The following is a 9,649-nucleotide window of genomic DNA, read 5'->3' as shown; positions in this document are numbered from 1 at the left end:
GAATATTTCTTGAATAGCGTGCTTTTTCTGTTCTTGTAATATGTATTCGTCCTATTAAATCACGGGCGACGCCTGCTTCGAGCTTGGCACTGCTTTATCGGAACAGATGCAGCAATAGCTAGATTTACTGTATTGTAGAACGATGACAATAAGCTTTCAATACTCCCAGTTGAGAAATCAAGCCTTATATATCCTTATATCCTTTCGTTCTTTTCACATTTGCTTTCAATTTTACACAAAGTCACAAAAAACATTTAAACACTTGGCGATCAAACAGACCATCCCCGCTTTAAGAGCAAAAGACTATGGCGGTTACCTGCAGGCATGCAGACAGACCTCGGACTTTTTCTCTCTCTCACTATTATAATATTTGCAATTACATAATAGTAATAGTGAAAAAGAGTAATCTAAAGAAAAAACATGATTTGTGGTGATCCGCTAGTATAATTAAAACATGCAATATGTAAAATCAGATCGACACCGAGAAATACTCTACCTACGCGGACGTGATAACCGTCCAGTAGTTCGTCAGTCTCGATAAGTGTTTCTGTGCGTGTATGTATGTATATGTATGTATGTATGTATGTATATATACATATGCTATATAGCTCATTATACATAAGTTTTACACTGGGCTTATCACCATATACCATTAACTGATTGATGATAAAATCAAAAACTTTTAAGGCCCCTTTTTTATAGCGTGTCTTAACTGTGGAGTGGATTGATGGCTGTAAAATGCACGATCTTCAAAGTATAAAAAATATGCGACTACAAATCAAAGACGTGGATCGAAAACTCTTCCAATTGTTTGCTGAACAAATCTTCAATTCGGGTTTTGTGCATGCGGATCCCCATGCCAGTAATAGTAAGTAAGCTAAATGTTCCAAATTTTTTTGTTCAATGTGCAATTTAATTTTTTTCTTAGTTCTAGTAAGGAAAAGTCCCAGAACGGGTAAAGCTGAACTTGTGTTGTTAGATCACGGTTTATATGAAGAATTACCAGCTGCTGTTAGAAAGCCATTATGCGAATTCTGGGAAGCCACTGTTTTAAATGATGAACACCGCATGTTTAAAACCGCTCGACAATTAGGTATCAACGATTACATGAAATTTGCTGAAGTATTATTTCAATACCCTATACGTACTCATGGTGGGCGGATGCCCACAAGATTGAATGCCGATGACATCCAGTATATGCAAAAGGTAGCAAAGCAAAATTTTGATTTAATAATGTCCACTTTGAAAGAAATGCCACGCAATATGTTATTTGTAATAAGGTAACCGAATAGGTTCATTTAGTTGATATATTGGATGCGTTACGCGTTTAGTCTATTGCAGGAATTTAAATACCGTACGAGCGATAGGACGTATGCATGGTGACGTTGTAGATAGGCCTCGTGTGATGGCCCTTTATGCTCAGCGTTATATATACAAAAAATATAATTCATTACAAGGTTTTTTCTTATGGTTATTTCGTAGATTATATTTCGAATACTCATTTCTGTAAGTAAAACGGAGTAACATTTATCCTGTTTAATATCTTCTATGTCTTCCAGGTCTTTCACTTTAAAACGCTCTTGTTTAAATTTATACTTTTACACTCTGTACAAATTAGGACGGGCTCCTGAAACGGCAACAACTATATTAAGAGATCTGACCGGTGCGACTTAAAAAATTGAGAAAGTATTAGATTAAGTGAAAAGTTAAACTGTAATTGGTGCTCTATGTTTGTCTACATTGTTGCTTTTTTCTTTTATCTTTTTTACATAATTAAACAGTATTGTTTCTCATCTTCTAGTTTAGGAATTTTGCTTTCTGTTTCCATTTTTAAGCTCAAGTACGAATTCTCATATCTTTTTTCTAACCAATCTGGTAACGGTTTAGACCAATCTTCAGGGGGATGTTTACGTTTTTTCCAAACTGTATTGCCGTAGTGACCTTTAAAACGTATTAAACGTCTTTCCTCTTCGCTATTAATCACGGCTTGCCCGGCCGTTAAATCATTGCCTTTTGATTCTTCATATTGTACGCAATTTCGAAAGTCATTATGCCACTGCGTACAATCTATACTTTCTCCGTGTATAAAATATTGATGAAATCTGGCCTTTATGCTTGTGCAATCATCATATTCATCTTTGTAAACTGAACAAGGTCTTATCTATATGTTTAGATATGTTACAATAGATTTTTAACTTATACTAATTGCTTTGTAGACTTACCGACCATGAGTCTTTTAATACAAACTTTATGTCATTAGAGTTTTCCACTTTTTCAGTCATGATTTAACAGCCAAAGTAAATGTTATTCAACAGTTACTTTTTCCTTAATTGCTTAGAAATTTTTTTAATAATCAGCTGTTAAATATTAGTGCGGATTGCCAAGTCAAGTTAATCTCCAGTTTCACTTGCTTCTTATTGTTTTGACTTCTTTAATGTATATGAAAAATTAAGATCTAATCTTAAAACTGCAGTTTTCACATTTTTGAAAAAAAATTTTGAAAAAAGTAATATTTCAAAGAACAATTTCTAAATTTTGGAATAAATGATAAAAATAGATAACGGTTTTCGGTACCACTATAAAATTTAACCAGATTCTGAAGAGTGACAAAACAATTCCTTGAATTCAAAACTTACAGGTAATAAATAAAATTCAAGTAACAAAGTAAAATTCAGACATAGACAGAATAACGCAATTATTTAAAGTTAATTTATATTTTATTGATTAATAATTTACTAACGGTAGTATTATATTAAAGTTGTGGACTGGTTAATTATTATTTGTTCACAATTAAAAGACTGTTGTCGGTTCTTCTTACGCTAGCTGTGCTTATTGTGTAAAATACCTTCAAATGGATCAACGGAGAAGTTACGAGGTTATTCGGAATTACATTAAACTAAGTTTAATCTAGAATTGTGTCGAGCTAATTTATAAATGGTTAGAGTTACTTTAAATTAAATTAGTACTTAGTAAAATTATTACTTAAACATTGCATTACAAAGAATATGCGGGAAAATGCATAAAATTAATTCAATAAAATAAAGCAAAGCAATAATCCTACAGAAGTTTTTAGTTCTCCCAGCATTTTGTGAAAATAAGCTCCGTATGAGCAGCAAAGTAGGCAAGAATCGAGACTACTAAGTTGTGTTCGCGGGTTTAAAGCCCAAGTGCAGTAAAATTTACTTTGATTACAGCTACAGTAAGCGCTTACTTGGTGAAGCTTACTTACTCATTCGGCAGACACTCACTAGAATACTGCTGTCACTTACCTAAAACTCTCTTCTCCCTCTAATCCTCACCTTCTCACACGGATAGGTAATATCCCCTGAGTGATCGGTCGTTTATCTATTTGATATTTCTTGGTATTTATTTATTTTTTGTAAGCGTGAAGAAATCCAACTTGCCGGAGAAAAAAATCAACCATGGTATCGGCAATGAGAAAAGTATCAAGTGTGATTATAATCTTAAGCTTTTTCTACCATTCCTGTTTGTTGAGAAGTGCTATGTATTATTATAATTACTATACTTAGAGAAATAAATTCAAAGACTAATTCTTAAGCACTATCATCAATTTTTTTTTCAATGCATTGTGTGAACAGATAATTTCAAAGGAAATCGTAAAATAGTAAGGCAGGCAAATCGTCGTTGTTATGAACAATTCGCTTGATATGCGCGTTATTTCTTCTTTGTGTTTGAGCCTTTTGCACCTTGATAACACCTCAATAAGAAAAGTTTAACAGCTGTTTATCTAAATACTATGATTTTTATTCCGGAAGAAGAAGAGATACATATACTTGTAAATTTCTCCATGGTATTTTTTCCAAACGAATCTAGAGGAATATTTGGATTTCTGGAATTCAAATCATTAACGTTTTAGTATTTTATAAACTAACCTTTCGGTATGGTGGTAACTAACGATGTATCTCTGCCCACCGAAGAAGAACTGACCGTAACTGAATTAAATCTATCAACAGCTGCTTTAAGAGCCGGAGCCTTCCATTTGGGAAAGTCATGTGAAAATCCAAATAACGTGAGTTTTCATTTTAAAAAAATATGTATGTAAAAAAGTTTATTAGTAAGGTGTGGAAAGTTAAAGAAAAAAATTACACAGTTTTAGTGTCAAGAAGATTATATAATTTTTTGTGTTTACTATACCATAATAACTTAACCTTATATTGATAATAGTTTTTTGTTTATATTTGTTTTGTTTTGTTCTCAGGAATTTATGCTATGCCGTTTGGAGTTAGATGATCCGCGAGCATGCATCATGGAAGGAAAAGTTGTTACTCGTTGCGCGTTGGATTTCTTTCGCAAAGTAAAGAAATCGTGTTATGAAGAATTCATGCAATATGCAAATTGCTTGGATAAAAGTAGCGGCACTATGGCTTTCAGGCAGTAAGATATAATCAATTATATGAAATTAGTAAAAAAAAAAACAAATTTAAAGAAACTGCCATGTTTTTCTATATCTAAAAGTTGCCGTAAAACGCAAGGCGTGTTTGATAAATGCATGAAGGATAATTTGGATATCGATCGTCCAGAATATGGATACTTTACCAGGGCCAAGGTATATGAATGTTATTACGATATCTCGCTGGTTATATCAAAGACTTTTTGTTATATTGCTTTTGTCATTCTTAATAGATACATCACACAGAGCGACCTGCTCCCCCGAAGCGTGAAAAGAAAGTCTACGATGATGCTACACCTGGCTTGCCAGAGGATTATCCTAAGCCGCAAGCAAAGTACGGATCTCGTTTCCATTGGTTGGAATAAATTGCAATAGCAGCAAAAGTTAGTGAATGATAAAAATTATAAAATAAACATTTTTCAAAAACCAAAAAAAATGATTACATATTAAAAATATGGAAAAGAGCTAATTAAAAGTACTTAATACCTGCTATATATTGACCTTCAATCCATTTTATTACATTTCGTATTAAAAACATGGGAAAAGAAACCGATTAATGCCCACATGCCTTATTGACTTTTCCTCCATCGTTTTCAAAAGAAATCAAAATATTAATTCGATTGGTAGTCTCTACAGAGAGATATTTCTATATGAATCACATGAGACATTTGGTTGTACCAAGTCTCTAAACTCTTCCTAGAAGTCCGCAGCATTTTTTTTTTTTATAATAGGGATTTTAGCTTTTTTGAAAATTTTAAAGGACATGTAATATAAGAGATTCAAGTCGCGTTTGATGGATTTTTACTACCGACACTTTCAGATAAAGTTGGCAAATTAATTTTAAAATTGTTTTGATAAAAAAAATTAGAAATTAAATAAAATTGGCAACAATATGCATTCAACAGTTTAAAAAAACACCAAGAATTAAAAGGTTGTAAAGAAATATGAGATTTTTACCATACGATGTAGATTTCATGGAAATCGGTAGAGATGGTGCGGTCTACAAATAAATCTCTAGGATTTAAATTCTTTACGATTCGATTTATTAAGGAAATATTTTCATCATAAGATATTAAAAAATAGACTTTTTTGGCATATAAAGCCTTATTTTTCATTAGGATCTCTATAGCGGTACCTGGTTCATGGATTAAGGTTAAGCTTTATGTCAAATTATTATAATGAACGAATCTTCGCCAAAAAATATTGAAAACTATGCTTTCTTATCGTGTAAAGATTCAGTTTCCATATAGATGGGTTCAAAAATTTCTCCACCCGATTCTGAATTTTTTTATCATTTTAGAAAAGATTATAATATTGTTTCTTATGATTTGTCAAAATAAGACGATATGTGGAAGGTGAGCGAGAGAGCGGTCCGCTTGCAAACATTTGGTTATGAGAATACCAGAACAGATGAATTAAAAAGTTGATTTCAGTAGTATAAGCTCATAGATACAATTTAAGAATGCTGAAGGTTGGTTGTATAATTTATTTTTGGACAAAAATCCGGCAGTCATACAATGCCCAGTGGCGGTTAAATCTAATTTCACTCAACGCGGAAAGCACACGTTTAAGAATCAATTTATTAGTATGCGATACGTGTCAAAAAGAGTTGGCCGTAGATGAAAACTAACTAAATTGTTTCTTACATTAAAATTAAAATATCTGTGTATCGAACCACTGTTCATTATTAAAAAACTAAACAAAAGATCAACATTTTTTCTTCTTCAATTACGTTCTATATTGTAAGGGTATAGCAAGTTTGTTTGGATATATGCAAGAACTAAATGAAGTTGAGAAAGAATCACTTTTATCATGCCAAGCGATTCAGAATGATTTTCTGAATAGACTTAGACTGCCTTAATATTTATTAATTTTGTCCACAACTCAGTATACTCTGCACCATGAATGGTGAACAAAAAGAAAGTTGCAGAAAGATGACAAGATAAGATTGTTTTCTAAATATCTTATTAATAACTATACATTTCACTCAGTGTACCATTTGGTACGTTTCGCCAGTTTAACCGTACTATTGTCTACATTGGTTCGATTATCCAATAATTTCTTATATTTATTAACTAACGATGCTAGATCATCTTTTTCCACATTGTAGTCTTGCTTCGGTCTGATTTTATTTTCACGTGCTTGTTTAATGCGTTCCTGTTTAGTTTTCTTTTTTTCATTTTTCACTCGCTGCATATGCGTTTCAGATTGTTCTTTAATCTTTTTGAGGGAACGCATACGCAATGAAGTTCCCGCCATAGCTGTGGCACCAACAAACGCTTCCCCTTCTTCTGCCATGATATGAACTTTTTGCCCACTTGCAGCTTGACTTTTTTCCAATTTGTTTACATGTTTTTTTAATTTGTCTTTATCATCACTTTGCAGACTCTTAGGGCCTGTTTTCAAAAACGATTTTTTGCTTAACTTTCCATGCTCTATCATCCTCTTATGTTCTACCAACTTTTGCTTAAATGTTGGATTATTAAGTTTGGACTTTTCCGTACGTTTTTCTTTAATTCTGTGAACTTCTCGATCTTCTATGCTAAAGGCTACAATAGGCCGCTGAAAATTATCAAAAAAAAGGAGGTTTAAGTTTCCGAAGAACTAGCTCTCATTATAAAAAACTTACGTGCTGCTGGCTAAAAATCTTTGGATTATTATTTAGTTTCCTCAAAGCTAACAGCGCTTCTTGATGTGTCTTAAATGACATAAAACCATATCCTTTAGACTTACCTTTGGGGTGATCTCGTGCAATATTATTCTCGCGCATTACCCGACATTCATGGGGCTTGAATCCGGTATAGGTTTCAATTATATCACGCAACTTATCATTATTATAATTTAATGGTAAATTATGGATAGATAAACGATTACGCGAGACAAATCTAAAAAAGAAAATGAGAAAATTATATTCGGTGGTAACCGAATCTTTTATAACCATCACCGTTATCCTAAGAAATACAAAAAATGTAAAAAAAGTAAATTTTCATAATCTATAATATGCATTGGGAGCGGTTGATTTTTTCTTTTTTCAAAATAAAAGGTTTTGTTACATAGGCATGGGGGCGGTGTTTATATATATTACTAGAATTTTTTTTGCGTGAGTGTTACTTGTCATGAGAAAAAAATCAATTTGACGTCGATAGCTCAATTTTTGCGGCCAAGAGAACATTATGCAGGCGGATAGACGGACATAATGAATATACCCTTTATCCTTCCGGGATGGGTACCAAAATCTTTTCAGCAGCTTCCCATTGGAAGGGCATTCTAATTACCTATTCAATTTTTTTAGTACTTGGGCTTTCAGTTGCTCCAATTTATGACGCTTATTCATATCCGAAGCCGAAACACCTTCTGCTGCATTCGAACCGGCCATGATGAGACCTTCTCTCGTTAAGTATAAATTACGCGAATCCTTTCCTTCCTTCCTTTCTTTGTTTTCCTTCGTGTGCTCACGTATTTCCTCTTTGCTCAAGGCTGGATATGGGTGCAGGATTTCATCCATTAAGGTGAACTCCGAGCCTGCTTGTAGACACAGATCGGCAGATTCTTTTGATTTGAATTTTACAAAAGCTGTTCCCTTAGAATGACCTGATATCGGATCTCTGTTGATAATGGCATATGAAACGGGTCCGTATTTGCGACATACTTTACGTAGATCTGCATCTTCTGTATCAAATGCTAAATTTTTTATAAATACAGTGCAACGCTCTTTGACATCATTGGAAATGTTTTTTTGTTTAATGACTTTCTCTATGTTTGCTTTTCCTTTATTTTCTTTTTCCCCAACACTATTACTGTTACAATCCTATGAATTACTCAAGTTTTTATTAATTAAGAGTCACTATAGCTCTCCTTACGTTACCTCTTTGTTATTTTCTTCATTATTTTCAACCTCTTCTTCCCCATTGTTGTCATTCGTTTGTGGTTGAATTTCTGCTTCTTTACATTCACTTTTAAATCTTTTCTCCTCTGGATCTTTCTGCGAGTCGCATTGTTTAGCAGCCACGTATTCATTTTTACTTAGAGCCCAGTCAACGAAGACTGGCCTTCCCATTAATTCTTTATTATTACCTTTCAATATAGCTTTTGTAGCTTGATTAATTGTCGCATATTGTATAAAGGCACAGCCCACCAATTTACCGTCAGCACGTTTTAAAAGATTTATTTCCTCGATTTCACCCCACCGGCCAAAATGTATACGTAAGTCCTGGTCAGTAGCTTTATAGGCGATGTTTCGCACAATCAGACGGGCTTTTTTTTTTTGACGACATTCTTTTTCTTTCTTTTGTTTTTCTCTTCGAAATGGATTACGACGTTTTATTTTTGTTTTTTTCGACTCCTTTTGCTCATTCGGTTTGCTTTCTAAAGTCTCTTCCATTAGCATAACTGCCCTTTTTATCTTTTTTTGGTTTGTAAAAAAAGAATAGATACGGCCTGTATATTGTGGAAATTTCACTGATGAAACGCCTTCGCTAAGAGGCAAGAATAGATCAGATCAGAATAGTACTGACAAATTCCGGACAAAATTCTCAGAAAAATGTAGGCTTACCTGGTTATTTCTATGATAAAGACAATAGGAGAAGAAAACTTAAAAGGAGAAACCAGCAGATTTGATAATTGCTATTTTTACTTACGATTTTGAATATTTTCTTGACTTTGCAAGAAAGAAAAGTTTTTTTTTGCAGCACTAAAAAACCAAAAATAAACACAATATTTGAACAACACGTGAAAGCGAAAAACGTCAGAGACATCTGTAGTATTTTTCTATTCTTATGCCCTTAAGGGGTGGGTAATCGGATATAAAAAATATAGCTATTGCTTTTGCAAACGACGGTGAATTATTCCCAATTGTAAACAAATGTAAACAAAGCGGACGGGCTTTTGAATTTTAGATGCAGCCAATTTTGCGGGTGAAATTCTGCTACGTAATTAACCGCAGCAGAATGAAAAAAACTCTTGCATCGTTTAATTTTTAATATTTTATTTTTATGTTTTTATAATAAAAACATTTTTAATAAAGTTAAAAAAGGAAAGAAAAGCCACATGCTTTATTTATTTATTTATATGCTTTATTCACTACTACTGTTGCTACTTTTTGTTGTCAAGTTGCCAAATTGTTTGTATAGAATTTTAACAGATGCTTTTGCATTGATTTGTAATTAGCAGAGAATTTAACGACGGCTTTGCAATTAACAGAATTCAGCGACGGCTTTGCCGTTTTAACAGAGAATTTAG

General features: G+C 33.0%; 4 protein-coding genes across 7 annotated transcripts in view; 2 read left to right on the top strand and 2 right to left on the bottom strand.

Moving 5' to 3' along the window:
- LOC119642258 (uncharacterized aarF domain-containing protein kinase 5) overlaps positions 1-1,756 on the top strand; it is an 11,871-nt gene extending 10,115 nt beyond the window's left edge. The window contains exons 5-8 of the mRNA XM_038041345.1: positions 703-868; positions 929-1,280; positions 1,342-1,506; positions 1,560-1,756. Of these exons, the coding sequence (XP_037897273.1) occupies positions 703-868; positions 929-1,280; positions 1,342-1,506; positions 1,560-1,674 (798 nt within the window). The 3' untranslated portion in view covers positions 1,675-1,756. The remainder of the gene's footprint in view (positions 1-702; positions 869-928; positions 1,281-1,341; positions 1,507-1,559) is intronic.
- LOC119642259 (UPF0545 protein C22orf39 homolog) lies at positions 1,678-2,490 on the bottom strand. Its single transcript, XM_038041346.1, has 2 exons — positions 2,223-2,490; positions 1,678-2,161 (listed from the first exon to the last, which is right to left on the bottom strand). The coding sequence occupies exons 1-2, from the start codon at positions 2,280-2,282 to the stop codon at positions 1,766-1,768; spliced, it is 456 nt and encodes a 151-aa protein (XP_037897274.1). The 5' UTR covers positions 2,283-2,490; the 3' UTR covers positions 1,678-1,765.
- A 1,239-nt stretch (positions 2,491-3,729) lies between these two features.
- On the top strand, positions 3,730-4,813 carry LOC119642216 (NADH dehydrogenase [ubiquinone] 1 alpha subcomplex subunit 8). The gene is made up of 4 exons (XM_038041259.1): positions 3,730-4,030; positions 4,220-4,395; positions 4,477-4,567; positions 4,645-4,813. Exons 1-4 carry the CDS (start codon positions 3,902-3,904, stop codon positions 4,774-4,776), a joined length of 528 nt encoding a protein of 175 aa, XP_037897187.1. The 5' UTR covers positions 3,730-3,901; the 3' UTR covers positions 4,777-4,813.
- Positions 4,814-6,124: 1,311 nt separating this feature from the next.
- On the bottom strand, positions 6,125-9,380 carry LOC119642239 (RNA-binding protein 28). 4 transcript variants are annotated; one of them, XM_038041299.1, is made up of 6 exons: positions 9,049-9,380; positions 8,964-8,973; positions 8,277-8,886; positions 7,687-8,219; positions 7,041-7,296; positions 6,125-6,973 (listed from the first exon to the last, which is right to left on the bottom strand). In XM_038041299.1, exons 3-6 carry the CDS (start codon positions 8,796-8,798, stop codon positions 6,395-6,397), a joined length of 1,890 nt encoding a protein of 629 aa, XP_037897227.1. In that variant the 5' UTR covers positions 8,799-8,886; positions 8,964-8,973; positions 9,049-9,380; the 3' UTR covers positions 6,125-6,394. The 4 variants fall into 4 exon arrangements, with proteins under 4 accessions (XP_037897227.1, XP_037897230.1, XP_037897228.1 ...); XM_038041302.1 differs by having other exon boundaries at positions 8,277-8,881; XM_038041300.1 differs by having other exon boundaries at positions 8,964-9,380.
- Between the last annotated feature and the right edge of the window lie 269 nt (positions 9,381-9,649).

Source organism: Glossina fuscipes, unplaced genomic scaffold (genome assembly GCF_014805625.2).
Source record: "Glossina fuscipes isolate IAEA_lab_2018 unplaced genomic scaffold, Yale_Gfus_2 221, whole genome shotgun sequence".
Lineage (NCBI taxonomy): Eukaryota > Metazoa > Arthropoda > Insecta > Diptera > Glossinidae > Glossina > Glossina fuscipes.
This window is presented reverse-complemented; position numbering and strand designations above follow the sequence as displayed.